Source organism: Planococcus citri, chromosome 2 (assembly GCF_950023065.1).
Source record: "Planococcus citri chromosome 2, ihPlaCitr1.1, whole genome shotgun sequence".
Taxonomy (NCBI): domain Eukaryota; kingdom Metazoa; phylum Arthropoda; class Insecta; order Hemiptera; family Pseudococcidae; genus Planococcus; species Planococcus citri.
This window is the reverse complement of record NC_088678.1, coordinates 26,719,568-26,745,058: the sequence shown is the minus strand read 5'-3', so window position 1 is coordinate 26,745,058 and position 25,491 is coordinate 26,719,568. Positions and strand designations below refer to the sequence as shown.

The 25,491-nt window shown below is 34.1% G+C and overlaps 2 protein-coding genes across 2 annotated transcripts; both read left to right on the top strand.

Moving 5' to 3' along the window:
* The first annotated feature begins 9,508 nt into the window (after nt 1–9,508).
* Nucleotides 9,509–12,786, top strand: LOC135835251 (uncharacterized). The gene is made up of 7 exons (XM_065349421.1): nt 9,509–10,061; nt 10,178–10,288; nt 10,956–11,278; nt 11,533–11,571; nt 11,660–11,878; nt 11,980–12,147; nt 12,241–12,786. The coding sequence occupies exons 1-7, from the start codon at nt 9,905–9,907 to the stop codon at nt 12,679–12,681; spliced, it is 1,458 nt and encodes a 485-aa protein (XP_065205493.1). The 5' UTR covers nt 9,509–9,904; the 3' UTR covers nt 12,682–12,786.
* A 288-nt stretch (nt 12,787–13,074) lies between these two features.
* LOC135835250 (uncharacterized) lies at nt 13,075–17,302 on the top strand. The gene is made up of 13 exons (XM_065349420.1): nt 13,075–13,373; nt 14,029–14,121; nt 14,202–14,288; nt 14,360–14,419; nt 14,482–14,622; nt 14,738–14,767; nt 14,857–14,925; nt 15,009–15,086; nt 15,162–15,553; nt 15,652–15,687; nt 15,788–16,036; nt 16,103–16,282; nt 16,472–17,302. The coding sequence occupies exons 1-13, from the start codon at nt 13,241–13,243 to the stop codon at nt 16,871–16,873; spliced, it is 1,950 nt and encodes a 649-aa protein (XP_065205492.1). The 5' UTR covers nt 13,075–13,240; the 3' UTR covers nt 16,874–17,302.
* The last annotated feature ends 8,189 nt before the right edge of the window (nt 17,303–25,491 follow it).

The following is a 25,491-nucleotide window of genomic DNA, read 5'->3' as shown; positions in this document are numbered from 1 at the left end:
TTGAGAGGCCCCCGCAGCCCGAGTTTTTCGAAAATGGAAAAAATGAAAAATGAAGAATTATTTTTTCACGAGAGGTTACCACTTCGGGGGTTGGGAGGGAGGAAGATGCCAACTTCGAAAATAAGGACCAATTTATTATTCAGGTACTCTCATGATGTTCACAATTCAAAGTTATTGTTCAATTCCAATGATACCACTACCAGCGAATAATTACAGAATTATCATATCTTGAGGTAAAGTACAACTAACAAACTCGCTGTCTCCCTGGTTCGGTTACAAAAATTTTGTAAGAACTGAAAATGAAATTCAGCAGCACCTAATCGCATTTACCATCTTTGTGAGCATTTAAATCGATTTTTGAACTTGAAAAAATGTTGAGTTGTTTTAATGACATAAATAGTGATGAATTGAATGGACTGAAGACATCGAGAAACTTCCCGAACCAAAGAAAGATCGAAAAAAATGAACACGTTTGAAAAATTTTCAAATTTTCAAGCTTTGGGTTCTCGAGCATCATTTGCTAGGCTCAATTAAATTTCGAAAAAATAGAAAAACGGTCCCCCTTGCTTCTTAGCACCTACCAAGTAAGTATGTTTTTTTTACACGGATTCTCGAAAATCTGGTTTTTGGACGTTTTTTGAATCTCTTTTTTAAACACTTTTTAGATCCCCACCACAAACTTTCAAAACATCAGAAGTCTTCTCTCTCTTTAAGTAAAATCCATAATCCATTTTCAAAAGCTACTATCCTAACAGATTCTGGTGGATTTTAAATCTGCCAAAATCCAGATTCTCGAAAATCTGCCATAATCCGTGTAAAAAAAAACAAACTTATTAAATGTACGATCTACCCACACAGTAAAATATTCAGCTGATTTTTTTGTCTAAACATTAGGTTTCCGGAATAAAAATTTAAACTGTGTTCTATTTCCAACACAGATAATTATGTTTTCTTGGACGCAGCATCAAAACACCGTCGTCGTAAATGTCGATTCTGATTTCATCCCCTCCCTTAACCTGAGGGCCGAGAAATGGTCCCACATGAATTCCAATGTTCTCTTTCGCAATCTTCAAGTATTAATAATAATTGTAATCCAATCAAATTGACATAGGCGTGACTGGAGCTTTTCTGGAGGTAGTGCCAAGATGGTGTGTGGGGGAGCGATATTCAATGTTCTCACAAGTTCCAAAACGTCAATATTCATGAAAGTATATCAAAAAACCATTATTGGATTTTATTGGTTGTTGTGGTAGGTGGTTTTTAAAGGACTCAAAAATAATGATTTTTGGTTATGGTTTATGAATTGGTTTTCCAATCACAAACCATAACGGTTCCAAATGGTTTTAAGGTTTAGGTTTCATCAAAGTTTTTCTGGTTCTGGTTTTGAAATGGTTTCAATTTTTTTCAATATGGTGTGGATGTGGTTTTGGTTCTGTTTTCTGTTATGATAATTTTTTTTGCGGTACTTAGTGGTGGGTTTTCACATCAAACACCATTTCAAATTTTCAAATGGTTTTGGTGGTTGTGGATAGTTTTGATACCAAAAACAATTTTGATTTTCAAATAAATTTACAGAAAAACTAATTCAGAACTACTAAGAGTATGATTTAAGACAAAAAAAACAGAAAATTTCCATCACAGGTCTGGAAAAATTGCAAAAACCAAAAAGAACCATTTCATGAATTGGTTGTTATTGGTTATGGTTACATTTGAAATTCATTAAAAATTGAAATGGTTCTTGTGGTTGTGGTTTTCTCCAAAGAACACAACATTTTGGTGGTTTTGGTTTTTTAAATTCAAATTTTTTTCCTAAATGGTTGTTTTTAAAAATGAATTGGTTTTCATTTTTTTCAAAACTATTGGTTTTTTGTTGTTTTTGAAATTTACAAAAAGAAGTTGAAATGGTTGTGGTAGTGGCTAAAACCAATTGAAAAACAATGGTTATGGTGGTTTTAAGCCCTGATATTGAATAGTATTTCTTTTATTGAGAAATGATAACTGAGAAAGGAACTGGAAAAAGTTGGCAGTGCCAGAACATGCCTGGCATGCCCTGCAGTCACGACTATGCAAATTGATCAATGGACATTGGAGACATTTTTTTTCAGATTTGTTCCAAAACCAAAATGTTGCTCTACGTATTTTCGAACCTCGTTTTTGTGAAGTAAGTAGTCCGCTACATTGCATGCACGTAGTAGGTAGGTAGGTAGAGGTACACAGGTAATTTATGTAACCTGAAACGAACAACACAAAAAGGATCAACGAAGAGGGTTATTCATGGATACAGAATGCAGCTGCTGAATAAGAGATCTTCTACAGCTCGGTAATTTCGAAATATTTTAAGAAATAAATAAATATTGATTGATTGATTTTTGGCCAAGTTGCTTAATGCTTAGAGTTTTGGCATAAAATGCATAAAAACAGTTTCCTCGAGTTGAAAAAAGCTCATGCTACAAGCATTTTACTGTTTCTCTCTAAAACGAAGGCACTTCAAAGTCTTATGGTTTCCAATACTTGCATTACAAAAGAATCGAAGACCAGGAATTGTAAATATTTTATTTTAAACCATCTTATTAAGCACTAAAAAAACGTAGGTAAAGCTGAATCACACAGATCCAAAATCTCACTAGAAGCTCCAGTTCGGCTAAAAATAATGAAAATTGGCCTCGAGAAATTGATGCATGCTCATTGCACAACATTGAACTTTCAATTCTCCAAAAACTGACTCGGACATCTCGAATATTTTGAAAAGCACCAACATCGGAATCGACAACTCGAATAATTCTCAATCAAAACTAAAAATAAGTTTCGTCTCATTTGAATACCTAAATACCTACCCAACAATTCACTTTCAAAATTATTTACAAAAATCACAATTCGACAAACACGCCTGATGACGTTTTAGTCCAAAAATAAGTATCAATTTGAAAAAGGAAATCCTACAGTTTTCCAACATAGTAATTAGCTTCTTTCTTAACAATAAAATTAAGTCAATTCTTTTTCTCACATTCGCAAACCCAGAAGAACAAACACTCGCAACAAAAAAATCACCGTCGCATTGTTCGACGCTACAACTTGGAAATAATCGGTTAAAATTTTCAAGGCGATTTGAAATTTATTACGACGAAAAAAAAAGAAGGTGAAAAATTTCCATAAATAATTAACCATCAAACGGTGAGCGCGGTGCGGCAAGATGATGATTTCACTTTTCATAAAAATTGATTTACGAGAAATACGTACAAACTCGACGTACCTACTGCAATACAGCAATTATTACGAGCCTCCTGTAAGAACGATTTACGATTGAGTGAATTTTTTATTAAACGGCGGAAGTCGCAGAAGTGTCTTTTTGCAAAGATAGGATAGGTACTTATATTTTTGTAACAAATGGGAAAAAGAACAAAAAAACATCTAAAATTCAGCATAATTTTGTAAGTACTCGAGTACGTGATAATGAAAAATGAAGATGGAGATGTGGAACCAGAAGGGAGGAAAACGCCGAAAAAACAGCGGCGATTTTCAAGGTCGTGTCAGTCACATGACCATGTAAAGTTACAATGTTTATTCGTCGTTAACCTGTTGATGTAAAAAATTATAAAAACGAATTGTGACTTGAGAACTCATTCGCAATATTTCCGAAGTTACCGCAGCTCAAAACTCATGAGACCTCAACTGGCACACTTCGATTTCATTAAAAAAAAACTATAAAATTTTTTGAATAATTACACATGAATTTTTCCTTTTTGAACTCACGAAATTCAAGGTAACTCCTTAGCTCAATTATCCGGATATTTGGAAAACTCCGAGTAGGTAATTATTTGAAATTGAAATTCGATTACTCTGATATATAATCCAAAATTCAATCCGAAAAAAGAAGTACGAAGACATAACCAACCCGCCTAATAGTTGAAAAGCAACGTATCAACTATTCGCTAATTGCAAGAAGGTTTTTGCTTATCTCTCCAAATTTCAACATTGATTCGATCAGTCTGCCACTCCCTTGAAAGCAGCTGGTATATTTTTCATTTCATTTTTCAAAAATTAAAATCAAGTCAACTCAATTGAAGAAAAAAAATCAAATTTTACATTGCGAACAATCCATTTACAAATTGAATCTTTCAATTTCAGTTCAAAGAGGGCACCAAAAAAAATGAATCACCATCTACCGAAATGGTATTTCATACTCGTTTACTCGTACTTTACTATTTCGCTTCTTCGCATCAGTTTTCACAATAACCATGATTTTTTCCCAAAATCAATTGCTCACGATAACGAAAAATTCGTACTTCAATCTTCACAAAAAATGGCGATAGGAAAACATGAGGGCTTTAGAAACATGGAAAATTGAGAAGCACGAACTTATTTACCAGGAGAGTGTGATTCGTTCTTTTCAAGAAGACTGTTATTGAGACATTTTCAATAAAAACTAGAAACGTCAACTTTAACCATAGGTATTGAAAGCGAATTGTGCTCATAAAACTAATCCTGAGCTGAACAGCGCAAAAATAAACCTTCCCCCCAAAAAAAAGGAAGCTTCATCCAATACACGAAATAGGAGGAGAAAATCAGATGGATGTCAAGTGCATCTGGAACCCTAAACAAATGATTTAGAAATAGCAAAAAGTGTTCTAGTTGACTGGCATTTCTACGGCAGAAAAAATTATAGCTTTTAGCAAATGAATGTGTCTAAAATACCAGAAAAGATCAATTTCGGATTTTCACATTTGCATAATAGAAAGGGAGGAAAAAACCTTGAAAATTCTCAGTTTTCAAAATGACTCGAGTGCAAAAAAATTACAGGTAGTAGAAAGCACTCCCTTCACTCATAATATGTACATGTTCACTTCAGCTCGCAAGTTAGAACAAATGGGTCACTTTACTCCTTTAATGAGGGTTTTAGATAAATGCAGCACAAAACTGGCTATGCAGCCTGCAGGCCTCCATAAATTTGGGGCAAGAAAACCAATTGCACAATAATTAATAACTATAATAAGGCACTGTCAAATATTCAATCACGCCTCCTACTTTCAATTTCAAATGGAGATGAATTGTCTCAGAATTATTTCAAACGCACCTTGCGACTGATCAAAATGAGTTAAAATTTTGGAATTTTTCTACGAAAATACTATCTGAGCATTTTTAAGTAACTATTTCTGAAATTTTTGAAAGTGTCATGTGATCTACCAAAATGGATCAAATTTAGCACAAAAATCAAAATTTTCGATTGAAAACGTGATTGATTAAAAAAAAAAAAAAAAAAAAAAAACTCATTAGGACTACCTGGATAGATCACTTGATTTCAGACTCAAAATGATCTTTCAAATGTGCTCCAAAAAAGTTTGCAAGAAAATTTTTGATTTTTCGCTGAAATTCTCGCCCATTTTGAAATGTTGCATGAGAACACTTCCAGAGGATTTCGAAAATCATGTCTTGATTTCGGTAGGGCACCATAAAAGGGGCTATGATGGTCCGCCATTTTTAGCGAAAGCAAATTTTTTACGAATACAAGTACATACAAGTCGAAAACTATGACATTTACAGAAATTTTACTAGAGTTCTTTTTTTAAAATAGAGAATGAAAAATATGACCAATTGTGCATAAATTTTGTTCAGAAAGAAAATGCAGTCGGCAATAGCGGAATTATGTGAAAATGTTCAGCGATGTGTGCTGTGAAACCGAATGGTTTTTACAAGTGATGCTATTGCCGTCAAAATGCAAGATCAATTTCAGCGTTCTACTGAGCGGTTTAAAATTCGAAAATCACTTATTTTTTTGATCGAAGCAGAATCTCAAATACTTTCGTTCAGGATTGGTTCGCTTTTCCAAAAAATAGATCGAGTAACACGAACGAGTAAGATAACCGAATCAAATTTGAGTTTCCCGGAGACGAGCCACTGTGCAAATGACCACCATGAGTGTCTTGGTAGGCTATGATTTTTACTGAGGTGTGAGGAGTTGTATGTACTCGTACACTGAGAAAAATCACTATAGTAAAAATTACTAAAAACTGTAGTAAGGGAGGCCTCTGGTCATCTTTTTGTAGTATTTACTACATTTTATAGTACATCTTACTGAAAAACATGGTAAAAATTACTTTTTGTACTACATTTTATGGTACATAGGTACTACTAAAAAATGTAGTAAATTTTACAAAAAGGGTAACCAGAGGGCAACTTTACTAAATTTTACAGTAATTTTCACTAAACAGTTCTCTCAGTGTATATGACTACATATTTATAAGTAACTTGGTGGGTATTTTTGATATTCCTTTCAGTTACTTATTTTTAAAACACTCAAACAGCTATGGTCAGATTTAGTCTCGTTATTTTTTTTTCGGTTCACTTTTGCTATGGTCGCTGTACTAGCAGGTATTTGATAACAGCCCACAAATCGTTTTTCTTTTTATTTCTTCCAACCATCTGTTTGCATCAATGGAGAAAAACAAAAAAGAAAGACTTACTTAATCAAACATACGTATGTTAGCAAAAGTCTCAGCAGATCTGCTCAGATACTTATACACGATAAAAAATCCAAAAATCTTACCGCGGCCGATGCTGCAATACTGCAGGGCCATATTTTACAACTTGGCGACGAGTTCTTACAAAATCATCGCGAGATGTTTCGAATCGCAGACGGTATTCTTGAAAAAGTCATCGTCATTCTAATCAATTGAAAGATATTATCACTCCAGGTACGCGTGTTTTGCCTGATGATGTTATTGATGTTGATGTTCAAGGCGAATCATTTCACGGGAAAAAAAATTAATAAAAATTACTATTTCAGTATAGTAACCGGATCCCATTCAAAAATAATAGTGATTTTTACTCAGCCAAAAAAATACATTTTACATATCTAGAATTAGGTAAAATTTATTACTCTCATAGTAAAAATCACAATACTTTTGAATGGGATCCGGTTACTGTGTGAAATAGTAAAAATTATCGATAATTTTTTTTCCGTGTAGGATCACCGAGTTATTCAGATGAAATCATGGTTTGGGAAGCAGATGTCATCAGAAAGACGGTAGATTGTTTACACCATTCAATGAAAAATTCCGCGAGTAAATCATCTCCTAATAAAGGAGTCGCGGCAGGCGGGGAAGAAGATCGAATAAATTCTAGTTTCATGGAGAAATCCTGTCAAATGACAGACAGACAGAAGAGGCAGAATAGGAGAACATTATCTCATAACCCAATGAATAGTCTGTCTCCAACGATAAAGTGAACGCACCCCAACTATTCGCTGATTGCAAAAGGGTTTTTGCTTTTTGTAAATGTCACTAATTACCTACTAGAGACTAAGGATACTTTTCGGCATCGTGCACTGTCGAGTGCTTTCGGCTACACTCGTTTGACTTGTCTCCATGAAAGTGAAATATTTTCCTTATCAAACAAAGAATCAAAGATGAAACTCCTGTTTCCTTTTCGTTCAAATCTTTCTTTATAATCATATTATTTCATACGAATATTATACGTATTTTAACGATAAAACTCGTGTTAGTCCTGTTTCTTTTGAATGTTGATCTGTTTCATAATTTCGTCAACAGTCTTGTACTCTTGTTAGACAACTTGGTTTCCGATTCAAACATTACCAAATATAAAGAAAAAACAGCTGTGATGATACTGGTCTTTTGAAATCAATTTGAAGAAATGTAAAACTCTTAACAGAAGTGACGTTGTTGTACAATTGTACAAACATTTGGAACTTGAGATGTTTTTCAAAAGAAGATTGATATGACATCACATCAGTCAAAAAGTCAAAGTCGAAAAAATCGAATCAGATTTCCAACTGCTCACCAGGCATTTAACTAAAAGTATATTACCTATTAAGCAACAAAATTTGTATTCTACAAGAAAGACAATGAAGAATAAGTAAAAGTTAATATTATATTATTCGAATTTTTCGAATATTATAAATTTATAATTAAAATTAAAAATCTCATCAACATGGAACAGGGAACTTGAATCATTAAAGTCAAACGAGCGTAGCCGAAAGCACTCGACAGTGCACGATGCCGAAAAGTATCCTTAGTCTCTAGTAATTAGTCGAAATATCGCGTATACGCGGTGATGACGACACGTAGACTCTATGCACACTCAAAAAAAAGTTGACATACATTCGGAGAGAGGGAAGTTGCCCACTAATGAGCTGCAAACGTTTTTTGACCTATGTATTTTGAAAATTGAGGTTTTTGAACTACGTAAGTATACACTCTCTTTGCTGTGCCAACGCCAAATTTCGAAATTCGCTATTTCTGGTACATATTTCAGTGATCTTTCTCAAAATACTTTTTTCCCCGATCTCTTGACTGTTTTCACCAAATTAAAAAAAAAACATAAACTTGATTCAGAGTAAAGAGAACAGCTGTTTACAGTAGTAAGCAACCTTGTATTTTCAGTACTCAGCAACAGAAAAAAGTACCTCGATTGTGATTGTGGATCTTTATTCGTTGGTATAATCGAAAATTCTTGAACACCCTTCATTCCATTTCGAACATTAGCCAATAATTGAGTAGTTATAAATAAACTAATTTTATCTTCATAAACCTGACAGAGAACCCAAAGATCCACAACATGAGTAATTCGTGCCATCAGGAAATAGGAAATGGCAACCATAATCAAAGCCTAGGTAATATACACAGAATAATCAAATCACATTACATCATGATAACAGTACCTAATACGACACTGCAATCATCGCTTGTGTCATCATCACGATAAATATTAATCGATCCAAGTACGTATTTAGTCGACCATTGTTTTATAATAAAATGACAACTTTTTTTCACGAAACAACCCGCAGGAATTGCGATATACTTGGAATAGGTATACGTATCGTGTCTGTTGTCCAGTTGAATAAGGTAATATTGTGTTCATCGTGTGATTTGCGATATTTTCCAACCATCTTATACAGTACATTAGACAAGGGAAAGGTAACGTATTACAATATTTTGTATTGTTTCCTGGATTCGAAAATACAAGAATGCAATGTTGCTAGAACGGCGACGAGTGGGTTGGCTTTTTAATATGCGGCGATCTTGTTGACATGTACGACACATAGCTGTACACGGTATATGTACCTGGATTGCCTCTTACTCAGTTTCATGGTGTTAGTGCCAAGGAATGTTCTCACATGTGGGGTTGTCTCCTCACATCGTGTGATATTTGCTATTTGTGTACTCAACGTTGCTTATACCGTTATGGATTTATGGTCGTAGGTATATTATACATAGTGGTATAGGTTAAGGTATGCGTATAGAACATTGTATAAGACCTACTGTCTACTAGTATTTAATGTTTTGCATTCAGCTGTTGACCCACTGATGAGAAAATACCAAGAATATGTAATGGATTACTCGATTAGAATTACAAATTTAATTGTACCTGCGATAAAGCCAAGTGTCGAGGTACGATAGGATCCAGTATGATCAAGTCACCGTTGAAGGATTGAAATTTTTCGAGTTGTCAGCATCCATTTCCACTTTTGAGTGAGGAATAGTTGCTTATACAAAATCTGCTAGTTCATCAAAGCACTAAAGCTAAGGACTAATTTTCATTTTTTTTTTCAAGGATAAAGTTGAGCAAATTTTCGTAGCCAATTTTCTACATGGGTTTCCATACAACACTGACACAATTGAACTAAAATTATTCGACGACCTGACGTCTCATAGTTACGTATTATAGGCAGTTGGTGACACTTAATGTAAACAGAACGTGTGTACTTACATAAGAGAAACACACATTGGTATGTAGTACAAAAACCACACTTCAATTATGACTTCTATAGTTATACGTTTTTATTCATTTTTTTTGAAATAATAATCGAAATCAGCTAAGTTTATTGAGAAAACATCTCATAAATCTTGTTAACGAACAGAAACTTGTGCGGATCACGTAGCACACATTCATGTACGTATTAAGCTCGGTAGTCTTATTTCTTCGACTGAAGTGTGAAGTTTTATCACCGTATTCGAATCAAGTGTGGAAAATGTCTAAATTATTATTCTTGGCGATACTATTTCTCAACTTGAGCTTGATCCATGGTCCATCATTGCTAAGCATGGGTAGGTAACTAAGAGTATCAAGTATCCATTTAGCTACTGATAAAAACATCGATTTTTTCGCATCAGTTTACGACTGTGACTATGTAACTACAAAATTACTCTCGTAAAATTTTCAGCACCGAAACAAATCAGGAATATGGCTGAGACAGCATTCAAACGTAGGAGTAAAAGTTCACCCAATGACCTACTTGCAAACACACCTTCCACTCTTAAAATGCCAGAAAAAGGTAATTAGACTATTTTACAAACGTTTCCATAATCAACCGTATCGATACACTTACAGGGTGTCCGAGAATAAGGAGTTTTGATATTATGTTTTAAGACCTATCTAAGTCAAAATAGGGAAAAAATTTCCTTCAGTCAAAATTAAAAAATTGAATAACAATCGGAAAAATTGCGTTTGAGTTGTTGTTTAAATGCAAAGTGACAGCTTTCCTCGTGTTTCATTGAAACAATCACTCATACTCCCATTTTTCTAATGATTATTCAATTTCCCAATTTTCAAGCAGGGAATTTTCTCTCCTTGATGAGATCAAAATCCTTTATTCTTAGACATCACTTACAGGGTGTCCGAGAATAAGGAGTTTTGATATTATGTTTTGAGACCTATTCAAGTCAAAATAAGGAAAAAAATGTCCCTCATTCAAAATTAAAAAATTGAATAACAATCGAAAAATGTGCGTTTGATTAGTTGTTTGAATGCAAAATGGCAGCTTTCCTCGTGTTTCATTGAAACAATCACTCATACTCCCATTTTTACAATGATTATTCAATTTCCCAATTTTCAAGCAGGGAATTTTCTCTCCTCCTTGATAAGATCAAAATCCTTTATTCTTAGACATCCTGTAACCGAAGTCCAAAACTTTTCCTATAAATTATTGAATAATCCTACAGACATCACACAAGGACTTACCAAGTCCATCACATATCGACCACTGGTGATCGAAGTGTCTAAAGAAGGGGATCTCTATTTACCATCGAAAAAAAACATGGACAAATTTTTAAATCCTTCTAAATCCACGGATGGTATTCCTCCGGTACTCAAATATTTTTGTCCAACTGAAAGCTCGGACAAAGATACTTGCTTATTAGCAACTCGCAATCGACAATGTACTGGAAAAGCTAAACCAATAATTGCACCATTACTGACGGAAGAATTGCGGCCAGTTTTTTGCGGTCCTCATGACGAAGGTGAAATGTATACTTTTTCCTATCAAGTGAGTGTTCTTAATTTTTAATATGAGAAATTCCTCGCATAAAAATACAAATAGGATCTCCATGGATTCCCAATTTCACTTTCAAAACAAACAGAATGAAATCTACATTAAATATTTCGTCGTTACACACTCAACTGGGGTGAAAATATCAAACCATTTCGAGTTTGGCCTTTTAAGAAGCGCCAATTCACCTCTTTGTACCACTCGACGACTTTCTGTCTCATCAATTTATACGACTTTTTTCTGCACTTTAGCTTTGTTTCAAATCGGAAACCGATCACCAGGATACGAAGGTATGACACAAAAAAATGTTTTTCTCATATCCAATATTCATACTTGCGTTCTTTAAACCTTAATTTAAAAGTTTCGTTTGGCATACAGAAAATGGATAAACTCGAAGAAAAAGAGTACGTTGTGTATGATATTTGCTACAATCACACAGCAAAGGAAACAATATACACATTACACGAGCTACGTTGGGCAACATTACTACTAAACGAAGAATTGAAAGAAGAAGAAGAAATAGATTTCGAAATGAGCACATACGACTACGGACATTTTGAAAACTATTTCAACATCGCCAAAGAAACATACTCGAAAGTGAGACACGTTTCAAAATTTCCAAAAACCCTAAAAAATTCAAAGACTTGAATAAACGCGACAAATTATACAGATTTTTCAATATTGTTTGAAATTTCTAGCCAGAAAACTCGAATAAAGCCAAACAACTCGTGCCACCGGGTGACTTTGTATTCGCTTTGCAAAAAATACCGACATTTCATTACATCAATGTCAGACCGTTACACGAAGACCTCATCGAATTATGGGACTACATTAGCGAACTAATACGTAACAGCGAAATTGCAATGGTTGATTAAACTGATCATTTTTACTGCTTGAATTATACTACAATGAAGTTTACTGAAACTTGTTACCTTACGAATCACGCCTATTTATTTCAGCTCAATGTCCGTCACCTGATTTACACGGGAGCTTACAGAATAACCGAAGATGCTTCGAAGATGGAATACATTGAAAATGGTAACATCTCCATACCAGAACTATGGATTAAAGTCGTACTGATCAAGGATTTGAAGAAAGAAAGATTTGGTTTGGCGATTTTGATGAAAAATCATAACGCAAAAGAATCGCAGAAGAAATTTGAAGACTACTGCGAAGAGGATTTTTGCAATATCAGCGATAGAAAAGATGAAGTTTTCAAAAATTTTAGCACTGTTGGCAGCAGTGTCCGGTGTTGCTTGATAAGCACTGAGATTCTGAAGTTCTTTAATTTGAGTGAGAAATACAAAGCTGAGAGCATCAAGTTTCTACCAATAGATGGTCTAATTGATTCGCAGTACTTGCAGAAGAAAATAAAAAATAAAAAAGCATCGAAAAATTAGACCAGATTAAACTCGTTAAATCAAGAATTTAAAAGAAATTTTCAGTTCGAAGCACAGGTCATCCATAATTATTGGATTATCGTTTAAGAATGAATAAAAGTTATTCAATTTAAAATTATTAATTCGATTTCTGATCAACAAGTATTGATTTTTCATCAAAGTAGCACACATTTCGTCCACTAAAAAAATAAACCACCAATGCATTCCTCCTCTACTTTACAATAGACTAAAAACATAATTTCAGGCTATCGGTTGATACATTGCTATTCAAGTACAAAAATTAAAAGCCTATTTTGAAGATTCAGAGATTCGCTAGTCGCCTCTTCATCATAGCAGTAGGGGGCATTACTCATATCAAGTACATATTTTGACGAGTTCCAATGACGCAAAATTCGATATGTTTTCGTTCAATGAACAAATAGCTCACACATGTGTCAACATCGTAAAAATTACGCAATATCATGCACGAATGACGAAAGCTTGTCTGTTTCGATAAAGATGGGTAAGTTAGAAGGTAGAACTTTTCCAGTTGCTATAAGTGAACCGAAATTGTAGTATAATGACACGTCATGGTCGTACCTATACTGGGCCAGTCCTGTGGTTTAAACTCAAAATGTGTTCGTTATTTTCATTTTTGATGTGTTTTAGTGTGGTGATAGTTTATTGTGCTTCTGGTACGACACACGAAGGAGGTAATATTTTCAATTTTTGATGATACAAGCGAACAGAGAACCAATCTGGCCAAGTTAGCTACCAGTATTATATACTTTGAAACTGCAACTAAGTTTTCATATTCTCAAATAAGAAAGTTAATTAAAAATGCATAACTGAAAATTCTGAATGATTGCGAAACGAACTTGAAATTTAACGAGTCTTTCGGCTCAAAATGACCTCAACAGCTCGAATTTACCTCATGACAAGCATCTTAAATGCTTTAAAAAAAATCATCAACAGTTTTTCAAAAGTAAAAATAATTATTTTGAATAGCACGTAAACTCGATAACGATGGCCATCTGGGTTAAAAATCTCATTCCAGGAGATAATTCAAAGATTCACGAGTGAATTAATCAGTTTCTCGTAAAATTTGTAACTTGTGTATCAAAAAGTGGCAGACATGCTATCGCCAACTTTTCCTGACTTTCGAAACCGCAGATGAAGGGAATGAATTAGACAAAAACGAGCTCAAATCCCATTGATTGAAATGGCGTCGAAAAATTTAGGAAAATGAAACAAACACTAGAAGCGAAAGAATTACTCGAAAATCAACATAAAAAAGAAGTACCAAAAAAAAAACTACAGAATTTGGGTAAGATTTTCTCAGATCATAATTTAATTTTTCTTTTTTAGAAAAGTCAGCTTGCATGAAAAATTGCATCCCAAAAGTAATGAATATCTTTTCAAAGCGTGCAAAAGAGTCAACTTCGGAAACTCCGAAACCAAGTTGGTATTTGTAAAACTTAATCGAAGAATAAATTTTCACCGATTCGATCTTCATATTTCTTATTTCCGCCCTATTTCAGAGAAATCATCACCCAAGTTTTTCTCGGCAGTGAAGAAATTCATCAGTAAACCCAGAAAAGATAAAAACCGCGACGTATCAACAAAAGGTAAAATTTACACGAAAAAGTAGGTATCCTAAATAAATTTCAGAAATCAATCATCAAAGGTTTGATTGCAGACAAGTCCAAATCGTCTGGTCTTCAGTCACTTCTTGAAAAGCTCAAAAAATTCAAAACGGGTATGAATTTTCTCTTAGTGGTCGCCAAAACAAGACACAAAGTCTAATCCTTTCCATTCCAGGGAAACGAACACCAGCCAATTGGTTTCATAGAACCAGAGACAAATCGATAAACCCAAAATTTGTACAAAACAACAAAATGCCAGATTCGACTCTGCCAAAAGACCACACTTTAGAAGATGATAATACCGAAGAAGAAAAATGTGAGAGAATATTTTCAATTTGATCTCAGTTTTTATTTTTACATCATTCTATGTAGATATTCATTCAGCATTTAGATTGTTTGCCTGATTCACTCATTCAAAATGGAATTTTCAGATCATACACCACTTTCATCTCCTGAAGAATGTGAGAATCTACGTAGAAGATAACATGATGATAATTTTACTCAAGGGCATATCTCTACGATTTTTTAAAACCAAAATATGTTGTTCTAGATACTACAGCCCCACAATCTCCAGATCCTACCACCGTGGAAAGTAATGGCATTGGAGAACATATTATTAGTAAGTAATCTTAATTACGGTTTTATTCGCAATTCCAAGTGAAAAATTTCTAAAACTAACTCTTTCTACTCTAAACTGGCTAGAAAATCCGCAGACGTCGTCTATTCACGAATCTAACGAGATTGCTTCATCATCCAAAGCACCAGCAAATGATTTAAACGGTAAAACTGCTGGATACACGAAAACTTTCGATGTTCAATCAGCATACATTTTCTAATTCAAATTTCTCGCAGCAGATCATGCAACCGAAAAACCAACTGTAGCTGAATACCTTCCTTTAACGTTGGAACAAGTTGTAAAAGACGCTGAAGACAATTACTTACAGTATCCTGAAAAATTGAGCCCATACTTTGACAGAAAAACTCTAGAAATACAGATAAACAAGGATGAATTTCGAAAAATTATATTTTTTTGCCCTCGCGAAGAGTCATCGCAAAATCGAGCCTTGTACGAGAATCGAGGAGATTTTTCATCCACGCAGCCTCGTTGTTCCATTGAACCAAACCCAATCATTCAGAAAGTATTTTTAGATACAGAAAACGCAAATGGAGGTGAAGATTCTTCGGATGATCAAGAGCCTTGTGGGCCACCCACAAAGAAGGGTAAACTGTACTCCTATGGATATAAGGTAAGGATACTTCATGATGAACGCTTTTATTTTCCATTGAGATGATTACTCGTATCGATCAAGTTTAACTAGGTAAATATCAAATTATTCGTGCCTAGATAATTCTCATGGAAGAATACGAGGAAATAATGCAAGTTGGTACTATTTTTGTTACTCTATGATAAGAATATTTACCCTCTCAGCAACCCGAGGATAAAATAAGAAATCAATTCACGATAACTTTTCCCCAAATAGGAAGAAACTTTCGAAGATTCAGAAGTTGACTTGTATTGGTTTTGCTATGATCATAAACACAGAGAAACTTTATACACTCACCACAAAATATACTCACCCAGGCTACTACAAGACAAGTACATGAAAAAAGAACTCGCCATGACCTTCGATATGAAAACCAATGACGACGATGATCAGTTCAAATATATTTCCAAATCTCATAAGAAACAGAAGAATATTTTTAAAGTCATGCAAAAAACATATCAGTCGGTACGTGTGAGAGTTTTCTTTTGATATATTGAACTTTCAATACACCTACCAACTCGATTTTTTCAGTCATTCAATGCTGGAGTACCGAGCTCAAACAACCCTCAATTTCTGGTACCCTCAGATGATCTAGCATTTGCAGTATGGAAAAAGACTACCTATCATTACGTTAACGTGAGACCCATGCACCAGAAACTTATCAAATTATGGAATTTGATCGGTGATCTTATACGTGATGACGCTGCAAAAGTAATTTCTACACTTATTGATATAGCAAAAATTTATCAATTTGGATGAAAAATTATTCAAAATGCATCTCATGATAAGATATGACAAAAAATTGGAAATATTTCGAGTTACTCTCGTCCAAATTCGGATTAAGGATGGTTCTTAATATCTAATCAGAAGAAACTTATTAATCACGTACACTTTTTTCAGTATAATGCCCCATACGAAATCTACACCGGAGCTTTCAAAGTTACAGACGGCAGACGAAGCAAAGCACAGTACGTTTACAAGCATAGAATCCGAAAACCAGAAATTTGGATAAAAATTTTATACGTTGAGGATCGTCAACACAAAAGATACGGCTTGGCTATCCTAATGCTCAATGATATCACAAAAGACTCTCCCATAAACTTGGATGAATATTGCGAACGGGATTATTGTGTTATTTCCTCGAGGCAGGATGAAATTTTCTCGGAGTTTATCGATGTGAGCCATACTTTGCGTTGTTGCCAGATATCTGAAAAAATCTTGGAACTTTTCAACATTGTATTGAACGTTGATCATGAGTTGGTAATCGAAGGGTTGATAGCTTCACAGTTCTGGCCGGATTAGTCAAAAAAATGTAGCAATGTCATTCTTTAGAAAAGTAAAGTAAAGGATACTTTCATCAAATACTTTCATCAAACAGCTTTCAGTAAGTAGTGTTTTATTTTTCAATCATACGAGGATACAGTCATACAAGTACAAAAACCGTCTCAAGTAGAGTAAATTGTCACAGAAAAGCCATCAAAATAAAAATCATTTCAAAAAAAATCGATTGTTCGTTTGAATGCATTCAAAATTTTAAAATCTTCAAAGGTTTTCAGAAAAATCAAGATTTAAAAAAACACTCAAAATTGTTTTCAATTCATCTGACACGACACCCCTTTCCACGACTGATTCAATAGCTCAGTTCCATTTTTTCGACGATAACAAACGTTTCACAGTAATTTCCACACATTCTCATACAGTTGAAAAATATTTACAAATGCAAACGCGGTAACGAAGGAAATGACCTTTTCAGCTACACGTCGTCGTGCTGTGTAACCCAAATAAATCAAATATTTCGCACGACCTTTGGCAAGGAATTAATTATATTCCCCTCGATCCGCATCGCCACAGCTCCATGCCAAACTATATATGTCCACCCAATAAGTCTTAAATCATAATTCCAATCATGTTCTGTTTGGTGTTGTTGTTGGATCTCGGTACCTGTGAATGGAAATATACGTGCTGCTGATCCAAGGTGGCGAGCTGAACGGGGTATTCTCATCAATATCGAACGTACTGATAAATAGGCGGTTCCAAAGGAGGCGGAATAAATGCAACGATCAAGCCGATCGACAACGAGTATCTTACATTCTTTGGCTTTAACAAAGAGTTCGTCTGCTAGATTAAAAGGTAGGTAATCGTATTGGATGTAGAGTTCAAGTTCGTCGACGCGACGCTAAATTACGAAATGGTTGAACCTGAACCCGAGAATGTGAATAAATTAGTACCCAATCCGACTCCTGAATATTGGATAATTTTTTGAAAAAAAAAAAATAACATTTGTCAGCAAAACCTTTGAATTTCATCTCGTGCTTTGTTGAAAGTTTCCAGAGCAGCGAAGTAAGAAACGAAAGTAATCATCATCAAGTATGGAAGTGTAAATTTTATCAGATCTATTTCTCCACCAACTTGCCTGTCTGTCCATGTACTCTCTTCAGCATTGAAAAAGAGATCTTTGACAACAAAAATTCTTCAATATCGTACCAACCTTCTATCCTATTCCAACGTCAGCATTTCAAGTATCCCTACACATCTAAAATCTACATACGATTAGCATATGATAATGCATTTTCAAAGTATCAGAAATATCCTAACGACGATCGAACCAAATTACCCAAGTCCAGTAACTTACATTGTACATATAATAATAGCTGTGAAAAATGAGCCACAAATTATTGCACAGCAAACGTGCACCGATCAACCAACGACCAACCAACCTTGCGCGAAAAGTTCATTTATCATCAGCGCCGCATGACCGCAAATATGAAAAATCGTCGTGTTTGTTTTCAAGGTCCGAGCTGGCGCTCGCTGTAAAATCGACTTTAAACATCTCTCGTACCGTAAAAAGATGATTAATCTTGTTGAAAATCACTTGTCGCGTTTTTTTTATGTATTATAATGCAGATAATACTTTGTGACGGTTCATTGTTATCATGGCCTGGTCTCTTATGACATAGCTTACAGTGATCTCATCTCGCTTATTAGGCCGCTAAGAAAAGGTACCTGGACGGATAACCTTATCAACATATACGAGTATGTTCGCATAAATGAATACCATGTAGGTACATCAGCATCGGTGATCCTCTTGATTTATATTGACAGTCGTGAAAAGCACATTTTTAAATTAACATCGTACTCGTCCAAGATACAATACGTCTCATTGATAGGTTTAGGTAAGATGCTTATATTTGTATCGCATACTCCAGTGCTAATCCACATGGTCTTATCAGTGATATGATATGCTTTTGATACGAAGTCACATCGAAGGTCTCCTCATATCGAGATGTGAGATGAAACTTGCGTATTGTTTGAAGAATTTTGGAATAAGTATCTTCCTAATCTGAACATAAGTAACTAGAAGATTTACGTTGAAAGTTTCTTGGCATATTTATATAAATGATGACTATCGCAGCTCAGACTTGAATTTTGCGATGTTCTTTCATTACATACATACCTATTTGCCAAACTGGTGAAAAATTTCAATTCTTAACTTCTGGGGAATGAGATGAAAATTATCGAATTATGGCAGGAATTATAATACGAGTATGTATTAAAAGTTCGGTAATAATTTCCAAACTTTTAGGTAGGTAGTCAAGTGTATTAATCAGATTTTCGACGAATTTTTGAAAATCATAATGTTCAGTCCAGAAATGTGAAAAAAAAAAATTTTGTCGAATTGACTTGAAAAACGAAATTTGACGCTTACCCTGTTTTCGACCCCCCCCCCCCCCACACACACACACCAAAAAAAAATTATATTGGAAACGAGTTCCAACACAGTTTTGAGTAGGTACTTCTGGAACCCCGACCATATTTTGGAAAAATCCGATTTTCAAAAAGCCCTATAAAAATTATCTATTGTAAGTCAGCTTCAGATGAAATTCAATCCAAGCTGTATGTTTGACACGCCCCGCCGATATAAGGCCGTTTTGGAGTCTTTAATAACAATTTTTTGAAAAAATGACTTTGTTACCACGTTTAGATGCATGACTTGTCTGTTACCGCGTTTAGACGTTTAGAGCATGACATGTAGTCTTCTACATAGGTAAGTTGATATTCAAAAATTAAGCTTTTCATTACTTTCAAGGCTACAATTTGAAATATGTAATCCAAAACTGTGACCAGTAGCTCGAACGGATCACAGACAGAAAAACCCTACACAAAATTCGAAAATACATACAACATCTGAAACATTTCAAAATGAAAAAACAGGACCGAATTTTTTATACGGGAGAGGAAGGAAGCTTCAACATTTTACACGGTCAATATTTCGCTTCTTCAATGTATTTGGACAGTGTAAGATTTTTTCGTTGGAGGGAGAACGGTCAAAAATACCTTCAGTATTACAACTTTTCATGGGCCAAGCATCCTGTGAACACTTCACGACGTTTTTGAAGAAAAAGGGGACAGATAATACGAGTAATTCAACATTTACACTTTTCATTTTTCCAATGAGATGAGAGTTATCCGATATTATTGTTTGCAGGGGGGAGATGGAGAGTTGATAATGTTTCGCACCATTTCAATTCTTCGTTTGTCGATTCTTTCATATTTTTTCAACGTAATAGTTCTAAAAAATGCAAATTAATTCATCGTATAGAACTAAGAATGTTCAATTTTCTTTTCGCATTTTCCTCGTTGGTATGCCATTTTACCAAGACGAATGGGCATCGATTTCATTTCAATCAGACTTAAAATCAAATAAACGATTGAAGAGGGGAAGTGGTTCTGGATAAAAAATTTGATGTTAAACGGGGTTTTCAAACAATCTCGGGTATCATTCGATTATTTCATACATGGAAAGAAAGACGAAATCACGGTTTGGGAGATTTTTCAAACAAGTACCTACTTGATTTTGCAGCAAACATTTTTTTCGAAATGGAACAAAACTTGACTGATAGAGATAAATTGATCGATTGAATTATTTTCAAAAAAAATCCAATGATTTTAAGATTCTTATTGAGTCGTGTTGAAAAACAAAATCAATTGTCTGCAATCATCTTCACCGATGTTGAATGCAGAAACAAAAACGAATTTTTGATAAGCTCCGAAGGTCCGACGCGACGCCGCGACGCGACGGTCCGGGATCGACAAGGAAAAAAATTTTTTTTTAAAGTCGACCACAATCCGGCCTACACCATGCTTTAAACCTTATATGAGAAGTGGAATGAGGAAATGCCGTCAACGACTCACAAATCTATTTATTTTGGGTTTTCTGATGATACTGGTCATTTTCAGCATTCTGAATGACATGAGCTATTCCAAATACCCACAGCTAATTATCAAACTAATTTATAAATACAACTTCACAGGAAAATTTTTCTCAAAAAAACTACATTCAACCGTGAACCTATTTTCTTGATTTCAAAAATTTGAACTTCTTTTTTGCAAAATGACCAACAACTAGTCGTTAGTCTCCATTTCATTATTCCACATCACATATTATCTTATGTAAGACACTCGTCGATTACTCGTTTTCTCAATGTTCACATCGAAAATTCCTTTCGTGGAAACAATCAGAACAAAAAGAGTGAAAACGCGCAGAAATACACAAATGTCACGTTGAAAAGCAAAAATTTGACAGTTTCGCAGTAAGTTCAACTAGAAGGATCAAAATTTTATACTCAATTAAACATACTCGAGTGGTATTTCAACAACCATGAAAATTTTTCAAAAATTCAAGCAAGGAAAAACAAACCCATTTCAAGAGGTACTCGTATATTGTAATTGAAAGGTCAAAAATTTGAAACAGCTCGCAAATACAAAACGGTTCCCAAATCAACCTCAAAACATCAACGGTAAATACATTTTTCGAATTTGAATTTTTCACACAAAAATGGTCGAAAACATAAGAATAATGTTCCTCTCTGGATTCGTCTCACAAATGAAATCCTTAGAATACCTAATGCAACTTTTTGTTTTTTTTTTGTCCTACTTCAAACATTTGTTTGAAGCAAAGATCAATGAAATTTCAAGTTTTTCTAATCAAGTATAGGTATAAAAGTATGAACGAACACTGAACGTCGAGTTGAACCCTAACCCATTAACACCAAGATGTTCTTTTTTTCTCCCATCTATATTATGTAATCAAACAATTTTTCGACATGAGATAACGTTTTTGCCATTTTCATTTTTCTGTGTCCTTTCCACTAGGATAGTTTTTTTTTTCACTCATTTGTACTTATAGGTACATATCTACTTTAATTACATTTCCACTTCCACTTATCTTGATTTTTTTGTATTTTTTCTTCTTTTTTTTCAATAGCATATTTCTACTTTTCCTCCCACGTACAGAATCAATATTTTTTTCTACATTTAATCTTGAAAGTATGGCTCCATCAGTTTCACTATTTTTACTTTTATTCATTAAATATTCGTTTTTGTTTGTTTGTTTTTTTTCAACAATAGATCTGTAACGATATTTGTATAAAAAATCCAAAATCTAAGCAAAACATGTGACTTTCGCCATTTAGTTTCAGTTTTGATTACTTTTCTTTTTCATTTCAATTTTCAATTTTTTCATTTTTTCACTTGGCAGAATATCCATGTGAGGAGAAATTCAAAGTGACAACAGATGTTTTCCTAATCAGACAGGAACCCGTTTACAATGGTGACTGAAATTAATCAAAAGAAAATTTTTGACAGCAAAATAACATGAAGCATTGTTTTCTAGTTTCCTCCACGGTCCTGCTATTGATTGCAGTTACCGACGTTTTCAGGAAAGCATTGGTGGGAAATTCACATAACTGATCATAATCGATCTTCAAGAGTACTACAAAATAGTATAGGCTGTCATTAACGTTGTCACTTGATGCTGTTGGTATGAACACTAATCATGTTACACAGTTGTACCAAGTACCTAAATAATTGACCAGTGGATCTGAGCCACTTCGTCATGCATCCATGTGATCAACAATAAAGTCATACGTACCTATACAAGATGCAACGCATCTGTAGGTATATGTGATACCAAAGATCACATCCATGTCAATGTTATACACACATTGAGTACTCAATATTTATATTGGATTCAAAGAAAACAACGTCATGTCTATCAAAGCAACAATAACAGGACACGAGGAGAGAAGACTAGAAAACGTTATGAAAATTATGCTTCAAATTTGCATAAACTCAATTACCTAGGTACTTGAAAAAAAATTGCATGAAACGAATTAATTCACTCGTTCTTTGAAACACAACAACCATTCGGCAAAAGGGTCCATACTGATGGAAATTCACCTGATCATAGAACGACAAAAATGAAAAATATAAGAATTTTCTTGGTTTGAGCTCTTTTTTTTTTTTTTTGATTTTTCTCATTTATTCGTCTATTTTTTTTAATCAACAAAACAAAACATTGAATGAAAAATATAAGAATTTTCTTGGTTTGAGCTCTTTTTTTTTTTGATTTTTCACATTTATTCATTTATTTTTTTTAATCAACAAAACAAAACATTAAATCATCACAAACTTTTTTTCTGTCGCGCAGGAGGAAAAGAAGAATACCTATACGTGTCAAAAATTCTCAAAAAATTCAAAATTTATGTATCCCAAAAAATGAACACAATAGTGCTGGAAACACAAAAAAACACCCCTAGTGTTATGTTCTCAATGAAAACATTATGGAACTGATGGCGTACCCTTCACCTACACTTTTTTCCCATTAACAATTTACTCGCCGAACATTATGAAACAATTTCTGTGGTACATTTTAATACCTCTTTCAATACTTAAAAATGAAAAACAATCCCACATTGACATAATATTCCAATTTTTTTTTCTTCAAGTCATATCGTTCCATTCGGAATTGAGCACCTTTGCAGCATTACCAGGTTCCATTTGAGGCATCATCCAGAGAAGAAAGAAATTTTCAATATTTTACACGTCAATTTCGATTTTTTCAATGTCTTCAGGCGACCTAAGATTTTTTGATTTTTTCGGAGGGGGTGTCAAAATGAACTTTTATCACGATTTTTTTAGCACCCCCTCCCTCCACCCACAATTTTATAATGAAGAATCAGGTTTTTTGATAAAGTTTACACCTTTTACATTTTATTAAAAAGGAAGTTTTGAAATAACTTTAACTTTCAACAGTTCTCACCAGACATGAAAAAATGCATGAATTTGAGTAGGTAGTAGGTACTTTCTCTCAAGAAATATGAAAAAAAAATGAAAACTTCAGTACTTAAATTCGATGAAAGAGAAAAACATTCTCAATTGGTAATCAAAAATCAAAAATTTGCCCTTTTTTCATTTTTTTTGCATTTTCTTCAGTTTTTGGCTTTTGAAAATTGAATTCAAAAAGAGAAGAGAACATTTCATTACAAAGTGAAGAGAACTGGCAAAATTTTTGGAAAATATTCCAATACCTAAGCAAAGCGAGGGTGAAAGGTTTTGAAAATCCTCAATTTGAGAGGTACCAAAATAATAACTTTCAACATGAGAGGTTTCAACGCAAAAATTTTCGTGTTTCTGAATGGATTTGAATAAAATTTTGCACTTTGATTCATGGAGCATAGTAAAATTTTGCTGTTCGAATACAAGTTTCAAAACACACAGATAACAAACAGAAGGAATAATTAAATGAATCGAATTGAAGAAATCTTCAAAAATGCTTATACTGCTACATGGATTTTTTTTCAAAATAGCTTTCTATCCAACATTAATTTACCAAAAATGATCATTTCATAAAAGTTACACGCAATTTTCAGAACTGAAAAAAACCATCATACTGTATCAATCAATTGAGATATCTAAGAAGAAAACTCTCAAATATTAATTGATCTAAATGTCTCAAATTCAAAGCAACTCGCCAACGATGAAGGATCCAAAACCCATCAAAAAAAGCTTCAAACATATTAAGATCAACAAATTTAACAAAATTAAGTACATTTATGTACTTCGAATTTTCACACGAAAACAAATTTTATTCAATATTGGCTTTACCCCCCCCCCTCTCCAAACACCGACGAAAAACGCATAATCCTGGCGTGATATCGTCCACCAAAATGAAGAGAATACACACCGGCGCCTTCACGCAGCAATCATCAACGTGATTTATTTCACAAGTTTTTCATTTTTCACTTCATATGTACGTACATACCACACTCAAGTACGAATATTCAAGATTTGAGATATAAAATTACTAAATTCCCTATCCAGCGCGCGGTTTAGCACAAGCGTAAAAGCGAATTAGCTGTCGTATATAAATATTTCGAAACAGCTCGTGTAGGTATGTCTTCATGACTGGATGTAGCAGTATGTTTTTGTGTAAGTACGATACATACGAGTACTAAAATGCAATTTTTTCACTCTTGGCGTTAAAATTATTCGACTAGGAGGAATGTGCGGTGATCGTTGAGTACCTACGTAGGTATAGGTATATAATTTACGAGACGATTTTTCCAGTCTTTCTTTGCATCTACGTAAAAATAAACACCATAGGGGGGCCGACTAGTTTATGCATAAAATGATACCGATCGCGAGATGCATCCTAAATGCATATTACTACATCCAAGCAGCCAGAAAATTAAGCTATTTTGATGATTTATGGCAGGTATCTCAAAAACGCATAATGAAGAGTATCAATGCACCTTGTTGTCCTCAAACAACGTTAAACATTCAAGATTACACTTTTCATTTCGTTGGTATTTCAATTTTGCGGTTAACCTGGCGATTTTTTCGTTCGTAATCGATGAGTTTTCATTTCAAGGATATAAATACGTAAGTTGGCATCTCTACACTTGCAGCAAGAAGTAGGTTTATAATGGAAAGATATTAACCGAGGTGAACTTGTTCGTGAATAAATTCATATAAACGATTAAACACCATAGACACTTTCAAATCATCGTAGCAACCGCATCGTATCTCCTTATGCAATTGTATGTATGAGACGATTAGGCATACCTAATTAGCGAAAA

Bases quoted from the DNA above. Each gene is read 5' to 3' on its own strand.
- LOC135835251 (XM_065349421.1), top strand. From the start codon at position 9,905: ATGTACGTATTAAGCTCGGTAGTCTTATTTCTTCGACTGAAGTGTGAA. The intron at 11,572-11,659 runs GTATGACACAAA...TTTGGCATACAG, and splicing joins CCGATCACCAGGATACGAAG to AAAATGGATAAACTCGAAGA. The intron at 11,879-11,979 runs GTGAGACACGTT...TGAAATTTCTAG, and splicing joins CCAAAGAAACATACTCGAAA to CCAGAAAACTCGAATAAAGC.
- LOC135835250 (XM_065349420.1), top strand. From the start codon at position 13,241: ATGACACGTCATGGTCGTACCTATACTGGGCCAGTCCTGTGGTTTAAA. The intron at 14,122-14,201 runs GTTGGTATTTGT...GCCCTATTTCAG, and splicing joins TTCGGAAACTCCGAAACCAA to AGAAATCATCACCCAAGTTT. The intron at 14,926-15,008 runs GTAAGTAATCTT...TAAACTGGCTAG, and splicing joins CATTGGAGAACATATTATTA to AAAATCCGCAGACGTCGTCT.